General features: G+C 57.5%; 2 protein-coding genes across 4 annotated transcripts; both read right to left on the bottom strand.

Moving 5' to 3' along the window:
- Nucleotides 1–299: 299 nt before the first annotated feature.
- Nucleotides 300–8,591, bottom strand: CTDSP1 (CTD small phosphatase 1). Its single transcript, XM_053919073.2, has 7 exons — nt 8,204–8,591; nt 6,614–6,762; nt 6,088–6,189; nt 5,919–5,975; nt 5,171–5,263; nt 4,864–5,049; nt 300–4,320 (listed from the first exon to the last, which is right to left on the bottom strand). Exons 1-7 carry the CDS (start codon nt 8,268–8,270, stop codon nt 4,192–4,194), a joined length of 783 nt encoding a protein of 260 aa, XP_053775048.1. The 5' UTR covers nt 8,271–8,591; the 3' UTR covers nt 300–4,191.
- Nucleotides 8,592–10,790: 2,199 nt separating this feature from the next.
- SLC11A1 (solute carrier family 11 member 1) lies at nt 10,791–21,821 on the bottom strand. 3 transcript variants are annotated; one of them, XM_053919071.2, is made up of 15 exons: nt 20,662–20,778; nt 19,895–20,028; nt 18,930–19,052; nt 18,487–18,606; nt 17,602–17,708; nt 17,081–17,151; nt 16,669–16,736; nt 16,372–16,527; nt 15,650–15,808; nt 14,864–14,953; nt 14,621–14,740; nt 14,162–14,311; nt 13,640–13,713; nt 13,053–13,206; nt 10,796–12,925 (listed from the first exon to the last, which is right to left on the bottom strand). In XM_053919071.2, the coding sequence occupies exons 3-15, from the start codon at nt 18,999–19,001 to the stop codon at nt 12,812–12,814; spliced, it is 1,455 nt and encodes a 484-aa protein (XP_053775046.1). In that variant the 5' UTR covers nt 19,002–19,052; nt 19,895–20,028; nt 20,662–20,778; the 3' UTR covers nt 10,796–12,811. The 3 variants fall into 3 exon arrangements, with proteins under 3 accessions (XP_053775045.1, XP_053775046.1, XP_053775044.1); XM_053919069.2 differs by lacking the exon at nt 20,662–20,778 and adding an exon at nt 21,555–21,820 and having other exon boundaries at nt 10,799–12,925; XM_053919070.2 differs by lacking the exons at nt 13,053–13,206; nt 20,662–20,778 and adding an exon at nt 21,555–21,821 and having other exon boundaries at nt 10,791–12,925.
- Nucleotides 21,822–23,356: the final 1,535 nt, after the last annotated feature.

Genomic DNA, 23,356 nt, shown 5'->3' with positions numbered 1-23,356 from the left:
TTACCTACCGAGTATGAAACTATATATGTGTATTTGTCCTTTTTTATAGTGCTCCTTAGTGACAATACACCACCACCATAGTCATGAATCTTGCTTTGTTTCATTTACTCGTCTACCTTGGGGATTGTTCTGTATCTACCTGGGTACTTCCACTTCACTGTTTTTCATACCTGCACGGTGTTCTCAGGCATAGACAGAGCAAGGTTTGTTTAATCAGTCCCTCATTGACAGACACAGGTTATTTCAAGCCTTTTGCTATTATAAATAAGGATGCAATTAATACCTGGATACATACAAGGTCATATGTATACACATTTTATTTACAGCATAAATTTCTAGCAGTGGAATTGCTGGATCAAAGGGTTCTGAATTTTAAAAATATTTTTGGAAAACAGTATTGTCAAATCACTCTCCGGAGAGGTTGTACCAGTTTACACTCCTGCCAGCAGTTGTACTGTATCGGGTGACTGTTCCATCTGTTGTGTGTGTAACAGGCAAATAGTGAATATCTGTTTTATACTGGGCCCAGTTAGAGACATTTTCACACCTGACGTTTCCAAAGCCTGCCTCCCTCCTCTCCCACCCCTGTCCCCAGAGCCAACCAGCCACAGCTTCCTGCCAAGTTTATCTCCTATCTCACAGCCATCCTTCCTTCTTCTGTTTTCACTCTGCCTCTGCACCCCAGTTCAGTCTTCAATCCCCATCCTCCACGGCTGTGGTCTCCCAGTGATGTCTCCAGTCCCCTACCCGTGACTTAGCTTCCAATGGGAACTGACGTTGCCAGGATTGAGCACACCTCTTTCTGTTCAGTGTCCCTCAAAGGCACCCTCTGCAAGAAAAAGGCGACTTGGTCTGCCATAGAAGCCTCCTGCCTTCTGCAGCATCATCTCCCACGCTCCCACTGTGTACAGTTCCAAAATTGTTGTCATTCCCCATACTCTCTTCTCTGGCAGGCTCCTTGGCTCTTTTGACTTCTTTTTGGGTGCATCTCCTTGCTGCCAACACCCAAACCTCTCCTCCTTCCCAAGCTCCTCTTAGCCACACTTCCTCGGGATGCACTTTCCAAAACCCCCGTGGCCATCCCAGGTGGGGTGGGGTGTCCCCCTGTGCTCCAGGCCTTCCATGTTCTCTTCTGCACATTTGCAGCATTTCAGGTTTAGATAGTCTGCTCAGGCATCCTTCTCTACACTCGGGTGTGAGTTCCTTGAGAGCAGAGGCATACCCTAGTCATGGTGTGTCCCCGGTCCTGGCAACACGCCTGGCACACAGGAAGTGCAGATATATGTGGTTAAGTTGAGCCTTATGTGGGTGAAGCGTGTGTGGGTGGTGGTGGTGAAAGGCTGACTGCGGTCTCATTCAAAGTTGGGAGCCCTGGTGACTCCCTGGCCTATGTGGGCCCCTGGGATGCAAATCTGGGGGACTGGTGTTTGCATGGAGAGCAGGAAATCCAGTAGGACCCGGAGGAGGACAAGGGCAGAGGCAGGCCAGCTGGGTATTAACCCTGGCAAAGGCTCTGAGGTTCCAGCTCACACTGAAGCTGATGGAACTGAGCGAGGGTACTGCAGGTTCGCTTCCCAGCGCGTTTCTACCAGGGAAAAAGGGAGGGGAGCAAGCGAGGGAAAAGGGGCGGTATCTCATGTACGGTAGGCCATCTTCAGACACTTGGGGGGCAGATCAGCATCTGGGGCACCAGGAGGCAGGCTCGAGGCTGGATTCACAAGGGGATGAGAGTGGGAGGGGTAGGAGGTGGAGATGGGGAGACGGGGATCAATCTTTGGGAGGAGCAGATCTCCTCCTCTGTGTGCGTGGGCGGGGGAGGGTGCAAGGAGCTGCCCACCCCCGGGGGGGGGGGGAAGAATGAGAGGCGTTCATCTTCCCAGCCCCGAGTGTTGGGGTGGGGACAGGCCAGGGGAGAGCACAGCAGTCCACTAGGACGGAGAGGTCTCTAATGGCCACCGTGGGAAGCAGGAGGCGGATCTGGGCGGGTGGGCCGAGAGGGCACTTCCTGCCAGGGTCTGGGGCTGCCCAGTTTTGCAAAGGAAGTGCTGCCAAGGCCGGAGGGGAGGGGGCAGGAAGTGGGCCGGAGGCTCTTGTAAGGGCGCGGCCAGTGGGAGGCCGCAAGGGGCGGTGAAGGGGACCGCGGAGGGAACGGGACCCGGCATCCGTCCCCACCCAGTCTTCCCAGAGTCCCTGTCAGCCCTTCTCTGGACACCACCAGGGGGGCCCACGTCGTTCAACGTTGCGTTTGGAGTTGAATTTGGCTTCCACCTCCGCCCTCTGGGGCCTCCTGAACTCCTACCCTATATTCCGGGGCAGAGACCACACCCCTCTCGTCTCTAAATACCTTCCTGGGGCCTCCCCTAGGAACACATTTCTGCTAAGCTTTAGAACTAATCTTATGGAGTACTCCAAGTGCAGGCATTTAATCAACTCTGCAGAGTGCTGATCTCCATTTTGCAGATCGGATAACTGAGGCTGAGAGAAGTATGAAAATTAAACAGTACTCTCACACTCACACTTGAAAGCCCCGGGGGAATAGGGCAACCTCCACTAGGGCCCTCCTCCTATTCAAGAGTTCGAAGTGGGGCGTGGCTTCACAGGACAGTCACTTCCCCACTGTACCGACCCCCCTAATAATCACAGAGGCAGGATGGGGGATATTGGCTTCTTCTTTAGTTCTCATCACACCGAGGGGCTCTCCATCACAGAAAAGGCACTTAAACGGGAGGGTCCCTGGATTCAGACCAGCCATGTCCTCCCTCCCACCCCCAGCTCTGGGTGGGGGAGGAATAAACATCTCCACTTGACACTCCCCTTGGCACGGGCATGTGGGTCCCCTTAACTGTTAGGTAGGTCCTTGGGAAAACCCAAGGCCTTGACCTCCAGACTCAGCATTTGGGAGATTCCAGGTGAAGGAGCCAGAACTGGAAGGCAGGACACCTTGGGAGCAGCCCTCAGCCAGCGGGATGAGGCAGGGGCTGCAGAGGGTGGGTTGGCACAGAGGAGGGGTGTAGCTTGGCAGGAATATGCCCAAACCCCACAAGAAGGGTCCCACCTCCTGCAGATCCCCTAAAGGCACAGGTGAAGTATGGGGTGGGTGGCAGAAACACCCATGAGGTGGTGTAGAAACCCCATAACACCCACTCAGCTGGTTGCCCTAGCACAAGCTGGGCACAGAGCAGGTGCTCAGTGATTGAATGAATGAATGAATGAATGAATGAAGCGAAGAGGATGTGGGGGACAGGACAGGGCCTGGGGCCCCTTGGCCCAGCTTGTTTCATCCAGAAAATAGCAGTTGAAAAATGTAAAAATTCTCTCCCTCCCTCCCCCCAATTTATGGGCCCAGGAAAGGGGTGAGGAAGGGGTATCTCCACCCCAACCCTCCCTCTAAAAATCTATATACACATATACATATTTATATGGCACCACAAAGGGGTCCTGCCTATGTCCCCACACTTGGAGCTGGGGGAACCAAGCCCCAGGGCCTTGGGTGGGCAAAGTAGACAGGAGGGGTCAGGGCTTGGGTGATGCGGGGAGCAGCCCTCAGCCGCTGAGCCCAGAGAAGCTGGACTCTAGGTCCTGAAGGACAGACCCCTGCTGCCTTCACAAGTGGTAACAGATCCTCTCCCCTCCTACCCACCCTCCTAGGCAGAGGTGGTAAGGTCTCTCTATCAGTCCCCACAGAGGCGAGGGGAGACTGGTTCCTCCCCCAACAGCAGTGTGGAGGCTGTTCAGGCAAGAGGTGACCTGACTGGGTCCTGGAAAAACCAGGCGGGGAAGAGGGTTCTATGCAAGGCACTTGGTGTCCACCATTCCCAGGCTGGGGGCCCAAGGCACAGGGCAGCAGGAACCCTGCCCCCTCCCCCAAGCAGAACCAGAAAGGGCCGAGGGGCCCATTTGGCAGCAGAGAAACAGGGCAGCACAGAGAGAAAGGGGGAGCAGCACACAGGGCCCCTCAGGTCCCCCAAGAAGAGGGAGAAGGTTCTAAGGCACTGACACAGGGACCCAGGGTCTCAATGCCCTCTGTGCAGCCTGCTGCCCACTTTGCAGCCTGGCCAGGCTGGTAGGGGAGACGCCCACTTCCCCATGGCACTGAGATGGCTGAGAGGCTGCTGGGTTTTCTTAAGGAAGAGTCCACGTGTGAAGGGTGTAGGTGTGGTCAGGGGCAGGTCCTGGCCCCAGCGCGCCTCACTAGCTGCCAGGCCGCGGCTGCCTGAGCACTGTGTACACGTCATCCACTCTGCTGAGCTGCTCGAAGAAGGGCAGGAGGTCATGGAGCTCTGTGTCACTCATGTTGTCAAACCACGAGGCCACCGGTACCTGGGCAGATGGGCGTAGGGTCACCACCCTGGACTCAAGGATATGCAGGCCATCCCTGAGCACCCACTGCTCGGTGGGCTACCTGCTGGAAGCCCCTTACCCACAGTTTTCAGACATTTTGACAGCAGCCTCCAGTAAATTACGTTCACGTGTATAACAAAGCAGTATTTTACGAAATGATACTTCACCTAACTGTGTGCAAAGCACTCTGATATTTCCTATTTTATTTCATTTTTAAAAAAAACCCTCAACTAGGACCCACTAAATTATTTCTGTGAGCCACTAACTGGTCAAAATTGGCACCTTAAAAAACTGCAGCTGCTCCAACACCCAGCCAGGACCCCAGTGCCCCCTACACAGGCAGGCTGCACTGAATGGTCAGGAAAGCACAAGGCCAGCGGACACAGGTCAGTGAGAGGACAGCAGGAGTGGACAGCACCAGGCCTGGGACACCGCCCAGCTTGGGAGTGGGGAGGGGGATGCAAATGGGCCGACCCGTTTCTGGGGTCTCAGGCCCCTATCTGGGTCCTGCACAGCACTCACGGCGTTGTCCGGATGGAAGACGTAGGAGGCAGGGGAGTTGTCCAGGATGAGCACCCGCCGCAGGTCTCGGCCCAGCCTGCTCAGGTCCTTCACGTAGTTCCCGCGGTGGAAGACACATGACTCTCGGAACAGCCGTGCCCGGAAGGCTCCCCACTTGTCCAGCAGGTCAGCTACTGGATCTGCGTACTGCACATGGAAGGTGAGTCATCTGGGGCCGAGGGTGACCCAGAGGTCATTGCCCAGAGGCCGCATGCTGGAGGGAAGGGCAGGGTTGTCCCAGGAGCACTTCAGAGGCTGTGGGGCTCACCTTGGCCAGGCTGGCAGTGAACAGCACGCACTCAAAGAGCTCGCCCATTCGCTGCAGGAACTCATCCACGTAGGGCCGCTTCAGCACGTAGACCTGGGGGGTGGGCCAGTGAGGGGACTGCTGGCCCACAGGCAGGGAGTGGGGAGCAGGGGGCTGGGAGGGAGCAAGTGAGGGAGCCAGAAGAGCACAGGGAGCAGGCTGGTCCCAGGCCCTGCGGAGCGGGGTGGGGTGGGAGTGGGGGGTTGGGGGGTTCTTCACTTGGCCGACCACCCAAACTGCTGCTAGGGAAACCACCACCCTCTCCAAAGAGGATCAAAAGGAACCTCCAACTTCCAGGCTTCGGGCCCTGCCTCAAGGGGAATCACTAATTCCCAGGCTCTTCCCCCACCATGGCCTCAGCCAAATGGGGGGGCCTGGGGGCAGCCCCCTCACCCCAAGGCCGCAGGGCACCGGCTCCCGAGCCAAGTAATGGAGAACAGGCTGGATGGCACACAACCTATCCTGAATTACTTGAACTGGGTCCCGGGCAAGGTGGGGTAAGGGGATGCCAAAAAGAACCCCACTCCCTGTAGGCCTTGGAATCAAGTACCTGAGGGTCTGTGTGACCTTGTACAAGTCACACCCTCTCTTGGCCTCAGACATTCCACATCTATCAAAGCCCCGTACGGAGCTCTCTGGACTGGTGGGGAGAGCCTGTTTGAATGGCAGATGCTAAGCCCACTGCCTCCCCCAATGCCCAGCCCCTCACCTGGTGGACAACCCCATCGATCTCCACAGGGATGATGAAGTCAGCATTGTTCACTGGCTAGGGGGGAAAAGAGTGGCTGGAGCTGGGGGGAGCCCTGCCCAGACCGCCCTCCCAGACCAGAGCAGGCCCCTCAGAAACCCAGGGCTGGGAGCTGCTGGGCAGGGCCCACCTTGAAAGAGCTGTGCACCAGGGTCTCATCCAGGTCGATGACAACGCAGATCTTGTCTGAGTCCTGGGGTTTGGCCTCGGGGAGCAGATACTGGACTGGGGTCTGCCGAGGGGATGAGTGGGGCTAGCTGGGGGCTTCTCTCCCACACCCCAGTTATTTCTCCTATACAGGTCTTCCCTCCCACAACCCTCTACCTGGGGAGCCAGAGGAACATGAGGAGAGACCACCCTCTCCCCAAATTTGCTCCTGCCAACTTTGGAGCCTGGGGCAGGCTGCCTGGCTCTCTGGGCCTCACTTCCCCACCTGGGAAACCAAGGCAGAGAACAGCATCCACCTAGGATGGGGAAATTTAGAATTCCCTTGGGGGAGGTCTTGGAGCTTTCAGGCGACAAGCTGGGAAGATCCAGAAGGGTTCTACCCTCCTCGATACTTTCCAGGGCCTGCAGGCAGGCCAAGAAAAACCCAGACCCCTTCTGGGGTGAATGAGCCCAGGGGCCCCTGCAGCCCTCACTTGGCCACCACACACCTTGGGAACAGCTCCGTTTTCCTCCACGAGCAGGGGTGCCCCACTGTGGGTGGACAGGGCCTCCCCATCGTCCCGGCAGACACAGCAGAAGAGTGAGTGGAGTAAACCCCGGCTCCGGGGCTTCTGAGAAGCTGATGACTTCTGGTCACCTGAAGCAGGGAGGTCCAAGGTGGGGACGTGCACACTGGCCTGCAGAGGCATGCACCTATGCCCAGGTGCCAGCCCCTGGGCTTCGAGGCTCTCACCATACCTCCTCCATTGAGGGAGACACACTAGGGTGGCTCCAGGCTACCCCTTTGCTCCCCGACAAGTCCTTCCAGGAGGTATACAGAAGCATCCCCATTAGGGAGTGGGCTGGCTGGAGGGGCGTACTAAGGGTGTTGTCTCTTCCCGCCTCCATCACTGCTGAGATATCAGCCCCACTGGGGGCACCTCCTGACACCCACCTTACCTGAGCAGCCCCTGCTCAGTCAGGACCAGGACGGTAGCAGCCTGGAGCCCCCTCCTGCCCTCCTTTATACTCTCAGGCCCCTCTGAGTCCAAAGTCCTCACTGAGGCTGGACAGAGAGATGGGGGTGGACCTGGGGCCAGTGTCCTGCAGCCATCTGCCTGGCCACCGCCTCCTCCTCCTCCTCCTCCACCGCCCCCGCCCGCTCCGCCCCGCCCCGCCCCACCCCAACCTCCAACCCAGAGCCGGGTATCCGCCGGCTGATTGACAGGCCCATTCTCCACCCGGCCCGCGGTCCTCGCCCTCGGGCGGAGCTAGGCTCAGGCCAGAGGTGGGCAGACCTAAAAGGACTTCGCAGCCTCTGAAGTCCACACGGGGACAGGGAGGGGCAGACCTCCAGCTCAGGCCTGCCAGCCCCGGGGGTCCCGCCGCAGCGAGCGGCTCGCTTCTCGGGTCGGTACTAGTGTGCACAGGCCCGGCGCCCGTGGGCCTGCATCCGGGACGCCGCGTGCCCGGCCCAAAGCATGGGTCTCCCCGCGGGCGTGCTGACAAGTCTTAGAAGTAGTTGCTCCCCTCTGTGCCCCCGAGGGGCCCGGCGCTTCCACGCGTGACGCGGAAGTTTGTGGGGAGCGCGGCTATGTGTTGGCGGGAGATCCTTCCAACCCTCCCCAGCCCGCTGTCACCTCGGCACCCCTCCCGCGACCAGACCAAACCCAGGCCCTGGGTGGGTGGGTGGGGCGGAGTCTCCGCGGGTGGCCTGCAGGCGCCCTCTTTCACCACCCTCCACCTCCCAGCGCCTTTGGCGCTAATGGTGGGGAGTAGGGGGGGTGGGGGTGGAGGAGGCAATTCTCCGGCATTGCGCACTGCCAGCCTGGGAGACCCTGAAGGAGCCCCATTTCTACCTGTGCCTCAGCTTCCCCACTTGGAGCAGACGAGATCTCCCAAGAGGCGCCAGACCCCGCCCCGCGTTTCTGAGCCTCCCCGAGTTCAAACTCTCCCCGCTCCCTCTCCGGCTGGGAGCTTCGAGCCCCGCCAAGGCAGGCGACCGGGGCGGCGGCGGCTGCCCAGGGGAGGGTCCGGGCCCCCTTCTTCACCCCTCCCGCGGCGCCCCGGCTGCGGCCCCCTCCGCGGGCCCCCTGTACCTTTGCCCCGTAGCGGGCCCCGTGCCTCCTCCTTGCTGATCTGAGTAATGACGGCCGAGCTGTCCATGGGGCCGGGCGTGCTCCGCTCCGGCCGGACTCTGGCCCCGGCGCCCGGCCTCCCCCCCGGCTCGGGCCGGAATCGGGGCGCGGGGGGGAGGGGAGGGGTGGGAGGGAGGGATCCCCGCGAGCTTCGGAGGGGAGGGGAGCCAGGTTCTTAGAGGGAGGGGGAGGGAGGGGGCGCGGAGGAAACTTTGTTACAACATGGAGTTTCCTCCCCGCGAGGCGGATGCAAACATGGAACCCGGGCGCCGTTTCAAGGCTCCCCCTTAAAAGGGCAACGGCTTCGGCGTGACCAGGACTCGGCCGCAGCTTTCATCACTTCTGGGGCCGGCGCGACTCGGCGGGCGGGGAGGCGGGGCCTGCCCGGTTCCTGCCGCGCTCCAGGGGGCGTCGCCTCCCTTCCTACCTCCCGCCTTCGGGGAGCTTCTGCGGCTGCGTAGCAGGACCTACACCCGGCCCACTGTTCCCTGTCACCCAGCGCAGTGGAGTGCGGGCGGGCGGTGCGGCTTCATCTTTGCACGTCCAGGGACTAGGCGCCGCGTCTCGGTTTTCTCTTCAGGGAAGTGGGGATAACGCTGATTAAATCTTGAGCAACCAGTGTTTTTTTCTCCCTCCAAGCGACTGTGCTGATCCACATAATTGTGCTCTTGACCGGACTGTGACCGTTGACACCCGCCGCAGGCTTGGGGCTAGGTGACCCGTATTTTTGCAAGGCGGTAAAATTCCAACTCTGTCCCAGGAGCTCCCTGCTGACCTCTTCCAACTGCCTCACCTTGTGCCCCGCACGTTTGTCCCGGTGCCCACGCCATCCCCTGGTGTACCCGCCAGGAGGCGCCCTCGTCCGCGCTGTTCCCTCTGCCTGGAACCCTCTTCCTACATCTTTGCGGAGCCAAATACCACCGACCTCGATGAAAAGCCACTGTCTCCAAGAGGCCTTCCCTGACGCCGTCCTCCACTCACACGCCGGCCACTCTGATTATTGTGGAGAGGGATTGTCTGGTAGCGCCCCAACAGTGGGAGCTCAGTCCTTGCGGGCTCAGTAGTCGACTGTGGGGCCTGACATACTTGTGTCTATACTCTTTGGAGGCTTTTAAACAGCGGTTCCACCCGCGTCCGCATCCACGCGGATTCTTCACTAGGGAAAACTCCCGTGTTATTGCCCCTGAGGGTGGATTTCTTTTTCCTGTTTATGAAATTCTTTCCATTCGTCGTTACTACTTTGAGTTCACAGTTTAAAAAACAATAACTCCAATCCTGACAAACACGCCTCAGCACTTCCTTCCCCAGTGGGCCTCGGCGGCGGGGCGGGGCAGGGCGGAACCGGCGCGTCCAGTCCCGTCCAGCCGCTGGGTGCTGGCGCGGCGCACGTCCTCCAGGCCCGGCCAAGGGGGAGCCTGGAGGGGGAGGCCCCGCGCGGGGGGCGGGACTGGTAGAGAGCAGCGCCTGCCTGAAGGCGCGCTAGCTCTTCTGCGACTGGACAGCAGAGTTGGTAACTCAGGGCTGTGACTCCAGCCACTCCCAAGCTGGACCCCTGTGGCCCCCCTACTGTTCTTACGACGCTCATAAGGCTCTCCTCATTGCATTTAATCATAATCGTCTACGTGTAGCGAGCGCTTCGTCTGGGTCCCGCTCCAGCTGCACTCCCCGCATCTCACCGCCCAGAACAACCTCCTTCTTACCCCATTTTTCAAATGAGTAAACTGAGGTCTGAGAAGTGAAGTGACTTGACCCAGCCCAGCAGCCAGGGCAGAGGCGGGATTCTGGCCACCCAGAGGAGCCCGCTCCCCTTCGGGATGCCCCGGGGCAAGGCCTCAGCTTTATCTCCGACGCGCAGCCCGCACAGACCCCAAGAGGAACTGTGTGGCCAGGGAGGAGTGAAGCCCCGGTCTAGGCTGCGCAGCGCGCTTTCCGCTTCCCCTCTTTCGCCCTTTCTCCCTCTGTGAAGGCCGGATCCTGGCCGGCTGTCCCCTTGAGGGTCACAGGGGCTGACGCGGGGAGAGGGCACTGGACAGGACCGCTGTGCGCGCCCCCTCCCCCCCACACACTCGCTATTCCCCTGGCTTCCCAGCCCCAATGCCCCCTCTAAGCCTTTCCCGATGTGGCTGGCTTCTTCCCTTGGGAGACCTGCGCTCCTCCCAGGCTCCCAGGCACAAGGTCTCCTCGGGCGCAGGGTCGGGGTTGCTGTGGGGACCGAGGGGCTGGTGGAAGGGTTCAGTAGCGGTGCGGGGGCAGGGTCTTTGGGTTTCCGCACTGTGTAGCTGACGTCCACACCCGGTGCTCCCCCTCTAAAACTCAGCAGCTGGAGGTCGCCTTACCCACAGTCTGTTTTTATCTTTCATCGGTTTGCACCCCAGGAGGAACAGTCATGGGGGCTGCGAGTGAGGCAACGCCGAGTTCTGTCTGGCACTGTGGACGAGTGTCTCCTCCATCCAGCACGCAGCTACCCCATCTGCCAAATGGGGTTGGTGAAGGGGAAGGGGGCACCGAGCCTGAAAGGCAGGCCCCCTGGGCAGGCTGCTGGGGAAAGTCAAGGTCCCAGACCACTCCCAACCTGAGTGGCTGGCAGCATCCCCTCTCCCTCAGGTTAGATCTGAGCCTGGGGGCTGGGAGGGCCAGAGCTATTACGGGGGTCGAGGTGGGACAGCGCTTTACAGGGTCCTCCCTTGATCTGAAATGACTGACCTTGGCCTGACCTCATCGCTAACTTCTCGCCCACCATAAACCCCTTAGCGGGCCCTTTGGTCCCCTCCCCTATCCTCCTCACGTTCCTCGCACCCAAGTTCTAAGTCCCAGGCTTAACTATTCCTATGACCAGCCCGCCCATTCCTCTGGGGTCCGCTTTCCGGCACCGTGTCTCTGCGCTTTCCCACGCACTGACACCCCCCGCCCCCGATTCTTCAGCTTTCAACATCTGCCCAGGGGCTTTCTCTGGCCCTTGCACCACTCCTCCCTGGTGTGCCCGACACGCACGTCGATCGCTCCCCATTCCACTGTGTAGTGTTTTGATATTTACTTGGCTGTCTCCCCACATCCCTCTGGAACTCCTTGAGAGCGCTTATCTTTAATTCGGAACTTTGCCTCCCTCCCCCACGTCTAGCACAGGATTGGAGCCCACTTAATGCCTAGTAAACTGATCAGAGGGGTGTGCAGGGGGTACAGCTGGCAGCACATCTAGGAAACTGGAGAAGGGGCTGAGAGATGCTCTTCTCCACTACTACCCAGCCCCCACTCACCCCCTCCTTCAGCTCGCGTGGGCCCCCATTTTCTCCAGGGCCAAGTCCGGGTAAGGGAACTGGGTGGCATTCTTGCTCAGGTAACCGAGCCAGACCCGTCATATTCCACCCCCCCTTGGGGGCCCCACTGCTATCGTTGCCCATTTAAGAAGAAATTCTTTTTATAAACAAGCGCCCAGTCTAGAGCGCGGACCTTGCTCCACCGAATCCCTGGGAAGTTAAGGGTGCTTCCGGGCACAGCGCCTGCTCCGGACGCAACCTAACGGGAAAGCCCGGTGCCCCCCTCCTCACCACTGCCCTCCGCAATTCTGGGGCTGGGGTCTGAAGGACTGGAAAAGGCCAGAGGCGGGACTTGGGGGAGCCTAGAAACAGCCCAGGGAGCGTCTGTAAAGTGCAGCTCCACCACTGGGCGAAGGTGTGTCGGGCGGGTGGCTCCCAGTGGCCAAGGGAGTTCCCCGCCCACACAACTCACCCCCACAACCCCTCCCTGTCTGGGCGGATTCCGAGGCCCCAGGGCGCAAGGTCCGAGTGCCCGCTTTCTTCTTATTGGCCAGGAAGGGTGAGGCCGTGGCAGGGAGTGCAGCGGCTGGAGACCATCCCTGCCCCTAGGGGGAGCTGGGAGTCAGCGCCGGGCGAACGTTAACTGCGCGGCTCTAGAGTCCTGGCCGCCGGGTTCCCCGGAGAGATCACAGATAAGTTGGGCCTCCAAGGCAGGGACTCTGGGGTTCCTTATGACGTGGCGCACGAAGGGGAGGGAGAACGGCGCCTCCGTTTTAGTGCCTGGAAAATGGGTTGCTGGTGGAACAAAAATGCTGAGGCCACTCCAGCGAGAGGAACGAATGAGACTGCAAGAGGAGGGAGACCGCGAGAGGAGGAGACGTTCGAGTAGGGCGCTCTTCTTGATGGTTCAGGGATTTCGTACTTTACTGGTTGCCGTTCCCCTGCTCTTCTAGAGAAGAGAACTAGCATTGATTTAGCATCCATCGGACTCTTTTAAGTGCCAGTCTGGAGCCTGTGCCCTGCCCCCCAACTGGATCTGTTAGGGCACTCCTTTAGGTGCTCAATAAATATTTTTTAAAAAGATTTTAAGGCCCAGTGTTGGGCAATGTGTGCAAGCGCTTTACGTCCATTGCAAGGTTGGTATTGTCCCATTTTACAGATGAGGACAAAGACCTGTCTAAGCTCGGAAACAGCAGGTCCCTGTGGAACCCCGGTGGGCCTGCCTCCAAAACTCCCTCTCACTCTGCTGTCCTCCGTGTCCAGCAGGACAGTCTGCCCCACTTATTCCAGACCCCAGCCAGGCCCAGGGGAGAGTTCATGCAGAAGGCTCCCTCTTCTCCTTCTCCTCTGAAGGAAGACCGTACAAGAAGTGTTGGTGGGAGCTGTGGGCCAGCAGGGTGGCTCCGTGGGCAATGGAACAGGTCCAGACCTGGGGAAGGGGTGATTATGAGAACAACCCCTCTGGGGGAGCCCCAGTCCACCCACCCCCTGCCTCCATCTGATGTCTCCTCTCCTTGCCCTCCCCATCCCAAAGGCACCCGCTGGCCCTACAGTACCAGGTAGGTGGTGAGGCCCAGATAGGCTGCAGCCAGCAGGGCTACAAGGCTGAAGTAGGCCGGGTGGGGGAGGCTGGGCAGGTAGCTGACCACAAAGTAGAGGTTGATGGCACAGATCAGTGCCATGATTGAAGAAGTAATGGTCTTGCTTAGCCTGGAGGACAGGAGGGAAACTCAGGACTGGCTGCATCAATTCCCCTCCAGCTCCCTGAGCCAGCCTGAAGCAGGGGTGGGGATAGTGGAGAGGTAACCAAGCCAGCTTCTCTGGGCTGTGAGACCTGGAGCAGACCCCCCGCCCACTTCTGCCTCTTGGGCTCTCCAGGCTCCACCACAGTGGGGTTTGGCGAGAGCAGAGTCTGAGCTGAAAGTGAAGAGCTCGGGGTCTAGAAAGAGCCTCCATCCCCAGATTTCAGTCCTGGCTCCCCCATTTGCTAGGTGTGTGACTTTGGACAAGTTCCTTAACCTCTCTGAGCTTATCTGGATAATAGGGATAATAGTGGTAATTCCTAGGTAACTCCTACCGCCAGGTGATTGTGAGGATCAAATGCCAGAATGCAAGCTCAGTGCCTGGGATGGGGAGTACTCACCAGCCATTGGCGAACTCCTGCATGAGGGCAGGCATGCTTGTGAACGTGAGAATGGGCAGCACAGCGAAGGGAAGCTGGGGAAAATCGGGAGGGTGGGGCTGAGGTACCCTGGCCTCAGAATACAGTGAGGAGAGGAGGGGCCCCGGGCTCCTATCATCCTCTACCTGGCTGTGTGTCCTTGGGCAAGTCTCCTAACCACTCTGAGCCTTAGTTTCTCCCCCTCTGTGCCTTCCAAGCTTGTGGGGCCTCAGAGCAGGAGAAAGTGTTTACAGACTGTGGTCCCAGGCTCCCTGAGTTTGAACCCCAGCTCTGCCGCTTGTCACTTAACTGCGTGCATCAGCTTTCCAAGCTGCAAAATGGAGATAATGGTGGTTTGTACCTCTGGGCTGGCTGTGGGATTATGTGAGTCTTTTTGGCAAGATGTGTTTAGATTGTACCAGGAGGAGAGTAGGATCAATACAGGGGATTGCCCTGGTCCCTGTTTAGCTCCTCAGGGGGCAGGGGTGATGGGACTGCCCTCACCAGCAGGCTCTGCAGCACATTGAGCAGGTCATTGAGGCCTGACAGGTCTCTCAGGTCCCTGAAGACGGCCACGAGCACCGTGGGCAGGATGGCGCAGGAGCGAGTGAGGAGGACGCGGGTAAAGCGTGACCACCGCAGCTTCAGGAAACCCTGGAGTGTAGGGTGGGAACCTTGGTGGCTGGGTTCAAGACAGGCGATTCCAGGGATACCTCTGTCTTCCCTCAGCCCATCTCATGCCTGGGGGAACCCTCTGGTTTGGCACCTCTGAAATAGGCCAGTTCTGTCCCTAGTTGGCAAGAAATTAGGGGAGTGCCCCTCCCACAGCTGATTGCTGCAGCCTAAAGAGTTTTCGGGAAAAGCCTCCTATTAGTCCTGGGTTTGCGGCCTTGGGTCAGTCTCCCATGACTGAGCCCCAGATAGCATGCCAGTTGACCTTGAAACCCTGGCCCCAGACCCCACCTCCATCACAAATTGTCCCGCGTAGGTGCCAGTCATGGTGGAGCTCTGTCCAGCAGCCAGGACCCCCACTGCCCAGATGTAGAGGGCTGCAGGGCCAAAGATGCAGCCCAAAATCACGCCCTAGAGGAAGGGGTGTGATCAGATCCACGGCCCCGCCCTCCTCACAGGACACACCCTTAGTGGGTGTGGCAAGGAGCCCAGCAGACTCTAGTCCTTCCTCGCCCACCTCTGCCGCTCACTTACTCCTTGGTAAATGTCCACGTCCACTGTATGGTTGTTCATGGGGAAGATCTTGGCATAGTCATGGAGGCTACTGTTGGCACAGACGTTGAACTGCGGGCACGGGGGCAGTGGAAGGAGATGTGAAGTGCTCACTCAAGTCTTAGAAGCTCAGACCGCCAGGCCTTGACCAGGGGTTGGAAACTGGTGGTGGGAAGGGCTGAGTCTGGCCAGACATATTTTGTTTGGCTAACAAGTTGTTTTTTCTTTAATGTGAATTTACTGCCAACATTTAAAATTGACAACTCACATGAGAACCCAGTTTCCGGGGGTCTACTGGGTTTGTAAGAGCTGGCATTACCACAGAGAGACAACTGACTGGCAGTGACTCAAGCTGCCCCAACAATCCCCTCTTCCCTACACCAAACCCACTTCCCACAGCTCTGTGACTGGCCGGGTCTTGAAGACAAGGGTTTGCTGTACCCATTTAGACCTGTCTCCTTGTGTCAAGGAGCAGCTGGAGACCCAGAGGGGGGTATAACATTGAAAGGTCATATAGCAAGACAGCTCTTTCTTCTAGGCACTTCCCTAGGATATCTGTGCCTTGTAGCCCCTCGTGTGGCTCTGACCCTCAAGAACCTTCCTGCAGGGAGCCAATAGGGTGGTGAAGGGGGTCTCAGCGAGAGGCCAGGGTCACAGACCTCCTCTCCTACCACCACCTGGAGAGTAGGCCAGAGACTCAAAGGGCTTAGCTGTGTTGCCTAGGGTCCCCAGGATTGCTACAGCGTGGGGAGGTATGGTGTGTCTCACCGCAGCCTGGTTGGTTTGCTGGTAGAAGGCCTGCCCAAAGACAGCCACAATAAAGAGGTTGATGAAGAAGGAGACAGACAGGGCGATGGCGGCCTCAATCAGGAAGTACATGTTGGCTTCTCGGATGTCAGCCCTTCGGGTCCGGTCTATCTCTCGAGACTATAAAGTTCAAAGGGGAGGGAAGAGCCAAAGTCTCTCAGAGCCACCCCAACATCCTCCACACTCACACCTTTACCTATGTTCTCTGCAAACCCCAGTTCTTTCTGAAGCCCCCTACAGGGCAGTCTGGGACAGGCCCTGGTGTGCCGACTGGCTGCCTACCCCCTGATCTTCCTTCCCATCCTTCATGTTCGAAGGTCACCTCCTTGGAAAGTAGCCCCCTCCTCAGTCATTCTCTGTCATTCTTCTCTTTTGTTTCCTTCAGACCACCTTGCACGATTCATAATTCTTTCCATTATTTTTTTTTTACCTGCTTATGGTCTGTCTCCCCCACTAGAATGCAGGCTCTAGGAAGACAGAGGACTCGTCTGTCTTTTCATCATTGACTCCCAGACCCCAGCACGCAATAGATGCTCTATTACTAAATGTTGAATAGAGGATGATTCACTTTCCACTTAAAATCTGGAAGGCAGGAGCCAAAGGGGAGTAGCTCCAGGCTTGAAGGCGGGGCCAGGGTGATGCTGAGGGACCAGGCTTCTCTCCCTCCCTGCTCCTCTGCTCACCTTGACCAGGGCTGAGTGCAGGTAGATGTTGTGCGGCATGATGATAGCGCCAACGATGCCCACGGCCTGTAGCAACTCTGGCTGGCCGCAGCCGGGGCACAAGGGCAGGAACAGGCCTCGGAGGAGCGCTCCCTGAGCAGGACGTGCCACCACGTACTGTGGGGTGGAGCCTGGTCAGGCCAAGCTTTGCCCCTGCAAAGCCATTCTTGCTCTCCACCAGACCCTGACCCCCCAGGCTCTGCAGGAGGCAGAGAGAGGGTGGCTTTGTGGGGGGCTGTTGCAGCTCTTGCTTCCTACCTCATAGCCGAAGGTCAAGGCCATAATGGTAATAAGGAATCCAAAAAAGGCTTCCAGCTTTCGCAACCCTAGGGAGAGAGCAAGGGAGAGAACACACACACACACACACTCACAACACTGTGACATGAACAGTGGTGAAATAGTGGTGAAATCTTGAGCACTTTTGTCCAGGACTGGGCCCCATGCCGAACATATATGACCTCAGTGAATCCTCACCACAGCCCTCTGACGTCTGTGCTGTTATTTCCCCCGTGTGACAGATGAAGAAACACAAGTCTGAGTAACTTGTTCAAGGCCACAGAGAGGGAGGAGCTCAGCCCTTCCTCAGAACAACAGGGCTGCAGCTGGCTCCTACTACGTTCACTTGCCTGCCCCAAAGTACTGTCCCCTCTGAGGTGAAGGCCACACCTACCGTAGTTATCCAGGAAAAGGAAGAAGAAAGTGTCCACAATGGTGATGAGAACGCCACCCCAGAGAGGGATTCTGAAACCAGAATGGCCTGGGTCAGCCCAGCCCGGTCCAAGGCTCCAGAACTCCCACCCTCAGGGCTGGAGCCTATGAACTCTGACTTCCTGGGAGTAGGGCCCCAGGTGGCCCCAGAGAGCTACAGGAGAGGAGAGCGGGAGTGTGCTAGAGATGGAAAATGGCACAGAACATGAGAAGAACCGAGATGGGTGGGGGACCAGAATGGAAGTTAGCCTGGGGCTGCAGCCCTGAAGCCTTCATGGTCACGGACATCTCTGTGACTCAAGACAAATCACTTTGCATTTCTGGGTTTCTATTTCCCCATTTAGCAAATTTAGCAAATTGGGCAACAATTCTGAGTCAGAGGGGACTGCAGGATGAAAGGACACAGGGAAGTATGAGGCCTGGGGAAGAAGTAGCAGCTGTTTCCAGCCCTGGACTGAAGAGCCGGGGCCCCTGGGGTAGTACCTCCCAGCCGAGAGCAGACTGAACGCTATCGCTGTGCCGATGACTTCTTGCATGTCTGAGCCCACAATGGCCAGCTCGATGGTCAGCCAGAGGAGAGTGCGGGGCACCTACGGGAGGAGGCAGCCTTCATCCAGGCTGGCCAGGTGCTTGTCTCAGCCATACACTCACCTTTCCATACTCTGCACTGTTCTGCTGGGTTGGAAGCCTGCAAACTACATTGGCAAGATGGCCTTGCCAGCTGGCTACCCGTTGGGTTTGGCAGGAGGCTCCCATGGGAGATGGAAAAGCAGGGAGAAGTCATTCTTCCCCTGCTTCTGGCGATGTTTCTGGCAGTGGCACCAGCAAAGCACCAGGCAACCTGGGCTCCAGCAGCCCTGGTGGCCATCATGGCAGAGGTGGCAATGCTCCCAGAGGCTCAGCTGCAAATGAGGCTCTTGGGCTCTTGTCCAGCTGCTTTCTGACTCCCGGGTAACACCTCCTTCCCCTGCTCGTCCAGCCCTTCCAACACCTTTGTGGCTGCATCCCTGCATTAAATGCCTCTGAAAGAGCTAAGGGTGGATCTGGTTCTCCTACCTGGACACTGACAACAGCCAAGCCACTAGCACCCAGCCCAGCCAATTGCCATCCCAAATGGATGCCTACCTGTTCTTTGCCTCAGGCAAGTCACTTCTCTGGGGTTCAATTTCCCCTTCTATAAAATGAACAGGGCATGGCTAATGTCCCTCTGAGTCTGTGTGCTATTAGTTTGAGCCTCAGTGTTTTCATCTGTCAAATGGACTTGTAACACCCCACTCGAAGTAGGTATTTATTCCATCATGGAAGCTTTATGTGGCTGTTTTGGGTTTGGGCCCTGTGGGTGTGTCCTGCCCAGCCCACCAGGCTCACCTTAGGGTAGTAGAGATGGCAGACCTCGCCCAAGTCCTTGCCTGTCACCACGCCCAGTCGGGCAGCAAGCCGCTGGCAGAGCAAGCCCAACACGGTGGCCCATAGCAGCACCCAGAGCAGCTGTGAGAAGGCAGGGAGAAGAAGCCTTCAGCCGGAACGGCCCGTCTGCCAACCCCGGAATTTGTGGCACCCTCTGGCCAAGTCCACTCCTTGGGGAGAGACTGGGGGTGATGGAGCAAGAAGACCAACCTCCTCCCCGCAACCCCATACACCCACACTCTGGCAGGGATGCCCTGGGGACCTTCTCTGGACCATTTGAACTTAACACCTTCTCCTTAACACAACAGCCATGCCAGGCCACTCTAGGGGCATGTGGCAAGCTGGGGTCTCCACCTACTCAACCTGGGCACCTCCCCTCCGTACAGTGCCCCTAACTCAGTCACTTTGAATCCAGCCACAGCGCCAGCCTGCAGGTCCGACTCGATGTTTCCAGGGTCCAGGAAAGCGATGCTCATGAGGAAACCAGGCCCCGTGAAGGCCCACAGCTTCCTCAGGCTGAACGTGCCCTGTGGGCGGGAGAGGGGTGCAGAGGCCTCAGAGTGTAGGGATTGTAAAAGCGGGCCTTGGCCCACCCCCAGCTGAACCCCAAGGGGCTTATCAGCCCAGGCCAGCCAGCCTGGCCCTCTATTCCTCATTCCCGGAGCAGCACCCCACAGGGGTTAGTGGAAAACATAGGGTGGGAGAAACCAGCAGGATTTGCTGAGTCACAGCCCATAGGCTTATGCATCTGGCACATTCAGCAGACTGCCTGCATCTGACCAGCCTGCGTCCTGCAGGCGCTGACTCTGCGGATCCTCAGAGCCCTAACAGGCGGTTTTCTTGGGGTCAAACCTCCCTGGCCCAGTTCTTCCCTCCCAAACCCTTTGCCCTCCTCTCTGGAATCGACTGAGCCAAGGGTCCTCCTACCCCATTCCAGACTTCATCTGGCAGCCTGAGATCTACTAAAGGTTCTGGAAATGCAGGGTGTCAGCACCCTAGAAGCCAGCCTGCAGCCAGCCTGAAGCCAGCCTGCAGCCTCCTTCAGCTCTCCCTGCACCCTGGTCCAGGCCCTTTCCTTTAGCAACAAACCCTTGAGGCTCCAACCTGTATTCACCCTAAGTCCCTTTCCCTTCCTAGGAAAGCTGAGATTCATCCAGGAAGCTACTTGATACTTTTTAGACCGGTGATGAGCTAAGTGCTAGGGACAGAAGCAGGAAGGGGGCAGTTATGCTGTTCATCTCTTCTTCTCGGAGCTGGAAGGGACTTGCCATAGTCTTCAAGTGATGTCCCTCCCCCAGCCCATGAACCCCTCCCCCCCAGCAGGGCCCTGTCAATCCTGAAAGACCCAGGAAGTTTCTGGCATTCATACTGGTTGTGTGTCCGGGATGGGGATCTTCTCACTCAGGTAGGTCGCTCCAGGAGGCTCTTGCTGTGGCCCTGTGGTGGGTGGGCTGGAAATGGAGCCATAGTTGGGCCTGTCTGGCCTTTGAGGACCCCTGTCACCTGCAAAGGGCCCCATGAGGCATGGTGAGTTGAGTCAAGAGAGTAAGAAGCTAGGAAAATTCTGTAAGTGGAATAGGGAGACAGAGAGCTGAACACCATGGCTGAGCAATTTACAGCCAGATACCGAAGGCCACCTCCCTAGAGAGACAACATTGAGGCCCCAGTTGTGTTTCAGCGCCAGGCCCAGAAAAGTGGCAAACCCAAGTGGGTGACCACCAGGACCAACTGCAATGACTAAAGACCCCCTGCCCTGGCACTGACCAATCAGTAAAGGCTACAACCCTGAAAGGACACACCTGTAAAAATGATGACTATTCTACTGAAGCTCTCCCCCGAGACCTCCCCTAAGATTCTCCTGCAAGAAAGAGATAAAGGCCTCAAGACAAAGGACCCAGAGCTCCTGCTCTCCATTTCCTTTCCCTTCTACTATCCCCACAAGCAGGGGTCTGCTAACCTCTAAGGCAATGGGCAGCTGGCAGCTTGTCCCAGGTGAACCCCCTGAACCTATCCCCAAAGGCCTCTTTTCTCAGTGAGCTAAGGCAGCTCAGCCTGGGCTCTCCTGCTGCATCTTCTATGCTAAATCCTTCCTTGTTTCACTGTCCCCGGCTTTAATAAACGTATCCTCACAGTCACCTGGACTTGTGTTGTAAAATCTCTTCTACATGAAGTCAACAACCAACGCACCACAGCTGGCCCTGGGCAGTCCTGCTCAGCGCCCGGCCCCTGTCCAGTAACAGAGTGACCTGCTTCTTTCTGGTGGCCCAGGGCTAAAACTAGTTCTCCTCCTCCCCCACCTCCTCCTGGCAAAGTGCAGAGTCAAGGCCCAACTGAGCAGAGGTCCCTGATGCCCGCCTTGTGTCCACCACCTTCACCCCTTGAACGAATGTCCCAAACAGTGTGGGAAGTGGAGCCTTCAGAGTGACTCTCTTGCACTGGCCAGTGTGGCTCAGTGGATTGAGGGTGGGCTACAAACCAAAGAGTCGCCGGTTCGATTCCCAGTCTAGTGCACATGCCTGGATTGTGGGCCCAGTCCCCAGTGGGGGGCACGTGAGAGGCAACCACACATTGATGTTTCTCTCCCTCTCTTTCCCTCTCTCTAAAAATAAATAAATAAATCTTTAAATATATATACACACACACAGACACACACACATAATCTAAAAAAGAAAAAAAGAATGCCTCTCCTGTGTGACCCTTCTGTGTGAGGACAGAGATCCCCAAAATCCAGGTCTCTCTTGCCTCAGAGGGTGTAGAGAGGGACATTGGGCTCTGAGGAGGGCTATCTGGCCCTGACACATGTGTCCCTGGGCCTCACCCCTGCCTCCTCCAGCAGCCAAAGAAATTCCAGGGTCTCCAAATGCACAGAGATCAGACAAAGGGGACACCACACCCTTGGGGATGCAGAGAACTCAACCCCAGGCTCGTGTCCAGAATTATGGTCCAGACCAGGACTCCCACGGGCGACCAGGGGCTTCCTTTGCCTCCCTGACACTCCCTTTCCCCCACCCCTGGAGGTGGCTACTCACCTGTCATGAGGACGACAGGTCAGGCACTCTCTGCACGCGAGCGGAGTGCTGGGCAGCTCCTCAGCCCACGCTCCCTCGCTGGGTGCTGTACATGTCAGTGTGTGAGCCCACACCCTCTTGCCCATCCTCGGCCGAGTGTGGCTGCCCTCACAGACATTGTGAAACACTTCCCAAAGGCAGAAGTAGCAGCTCTGGCGGAAGGGTCTGGTTGGCTACTGTGTGGACTTTCGTTCCCTTTCTGGCCTGAGCCCCACATTACCTCTGGCCTCCTTTCAGACACCCCATGTTCTGTGTCTCCCAAGTTAGCTCTGATTTCCTGCCACTTGGGCATTCACACCCAGATCACTTGACTACCCCCACCCTCCTCCCACGCGGGTAGCCAAGCTCATCTCTTCAGTTGGGAGTCCCAGGGCTCCTGGTCGGACTAATGGGAGGGAGGGAGGGTGGGAGTTCTGATGGCTGCCTGGGCTGCTGTGTCCCACTGAGTGCCTCAGAGGAAAAGACCCTCCTGGCTGTGCCCCAGAGTCATGCATTCAAGATGCGGGCCCAGGAGATGCTCAGCAGAAAGGGGCACTGGAACCCTGGTCCTGGCTCTGCCACTGGCTCACTTGCGATTGTCAGCAGGTGGTGTCTTCTCTGAGCTTGTTTCTTCTGTTAAATGATAGGTTCAGACTAGTCAAGAGGTTAAAATTTAGATGCCCACGGAGACCAGGCAGGTAAGATAAACTATGAGACAGGTCGGGAGTATTCTAAACAGCGCCAGCTCAGTGCTAAATGGCAGATGATGTTGAGCCTCCATGTCAGGGGACAGTAAGGAGGGGTGGTGACTGTAGCAAAACAGAGGTCAGATACTCTGGCTGAGGAGGCCAGTGTTTACGGAGTTCCAGACAATTGCCATGTGCGCCCACTGTCACCATGTCTTCTGATTTGTCAAGGGAGCTGGAAATTTTGGAATTTTATGCAATATAGGCTTTTTAAATGCTGGGTTCAGAAACAATGAAAATATTGTATAGTCTGAACCGAACATCCCTATGGACTGGATTCTACTTGAGAATATTATCCTGTAACCCCTGGCCAGCTTCTGTGCTCCCGCCTTCACTCCCTCCGGGTCTTTTCCCTCCCATGCCCCTCACGCTTCCTCCCTGTGGCCTTCTTTTTCTGTCAGGAAGACTCATAACCAGAATTGTTATGGACTGTCCAACTCCAAAGTCTGAGACCTCAACAGCCAAAGAAAATCAAGTCAGGTTCTCAGGCCCAGGCCTGGTCTGCGATGTGATGTAGCCCCATGTGGAGTCAAAAACTTTAGCTAGAGTGTGGGAACCCAGGGTCAGGGGAGGCCGCCAGCTCCCTGACTCCTCACTGATGGGGGAGGCTGGAGGGACGGGAAAGTGGGTGAATGACGAGTCAGAGAGGAGAGAGCAGCATCATGGTCTGTCACTGAGCAACCCTATTGCTCAAGCTCCTGTCACCACCCCTGACGTCCAGGTTTGTACACGTTTCGCAATCATTACCTTGGGCTCGTGCAGGAATGACTGGGGATGGGGCTGGTGTCCCTTGTGTGATGGTTAATTTTATGTGTCAATTTGACTGGACCACGAGGTGACCGGATATTTGGTCAAACACCCAGGTGTGTCTGTGAGGGTGTTTTTGGAGGAGATCAACATTTGAATTGGTAGACTGAGCAAAGCGGATATCCCTCCCTGTTGTGGATGGGCCTCACCCAGCCAGCTGGAGACCTGACTAGAATAAAAGGCTGAGCAAGGGAGCACTCTCTCTCCCCACCTGCCTGTCTTCGAGCTGGG

Source organism: Desmodus rotundus, chromosome 2, assembly GCF_022682495.2.
Source record: "Desmodus rotundus isolate HL8 chromosome 2, HLdesRot8A.1, whole genome shotgun sequence".
NCBI classification, from domain to species: domain Eukaryota; kingdom Metazoa; phylum Chordata; class Mammalia; order Chiroptera; family Phyllostomidae; genus Desmodus; species Desmodus rotundus.
This window is presented reverse-complemented; position numbering and strand designations above follow the sequence as displayed.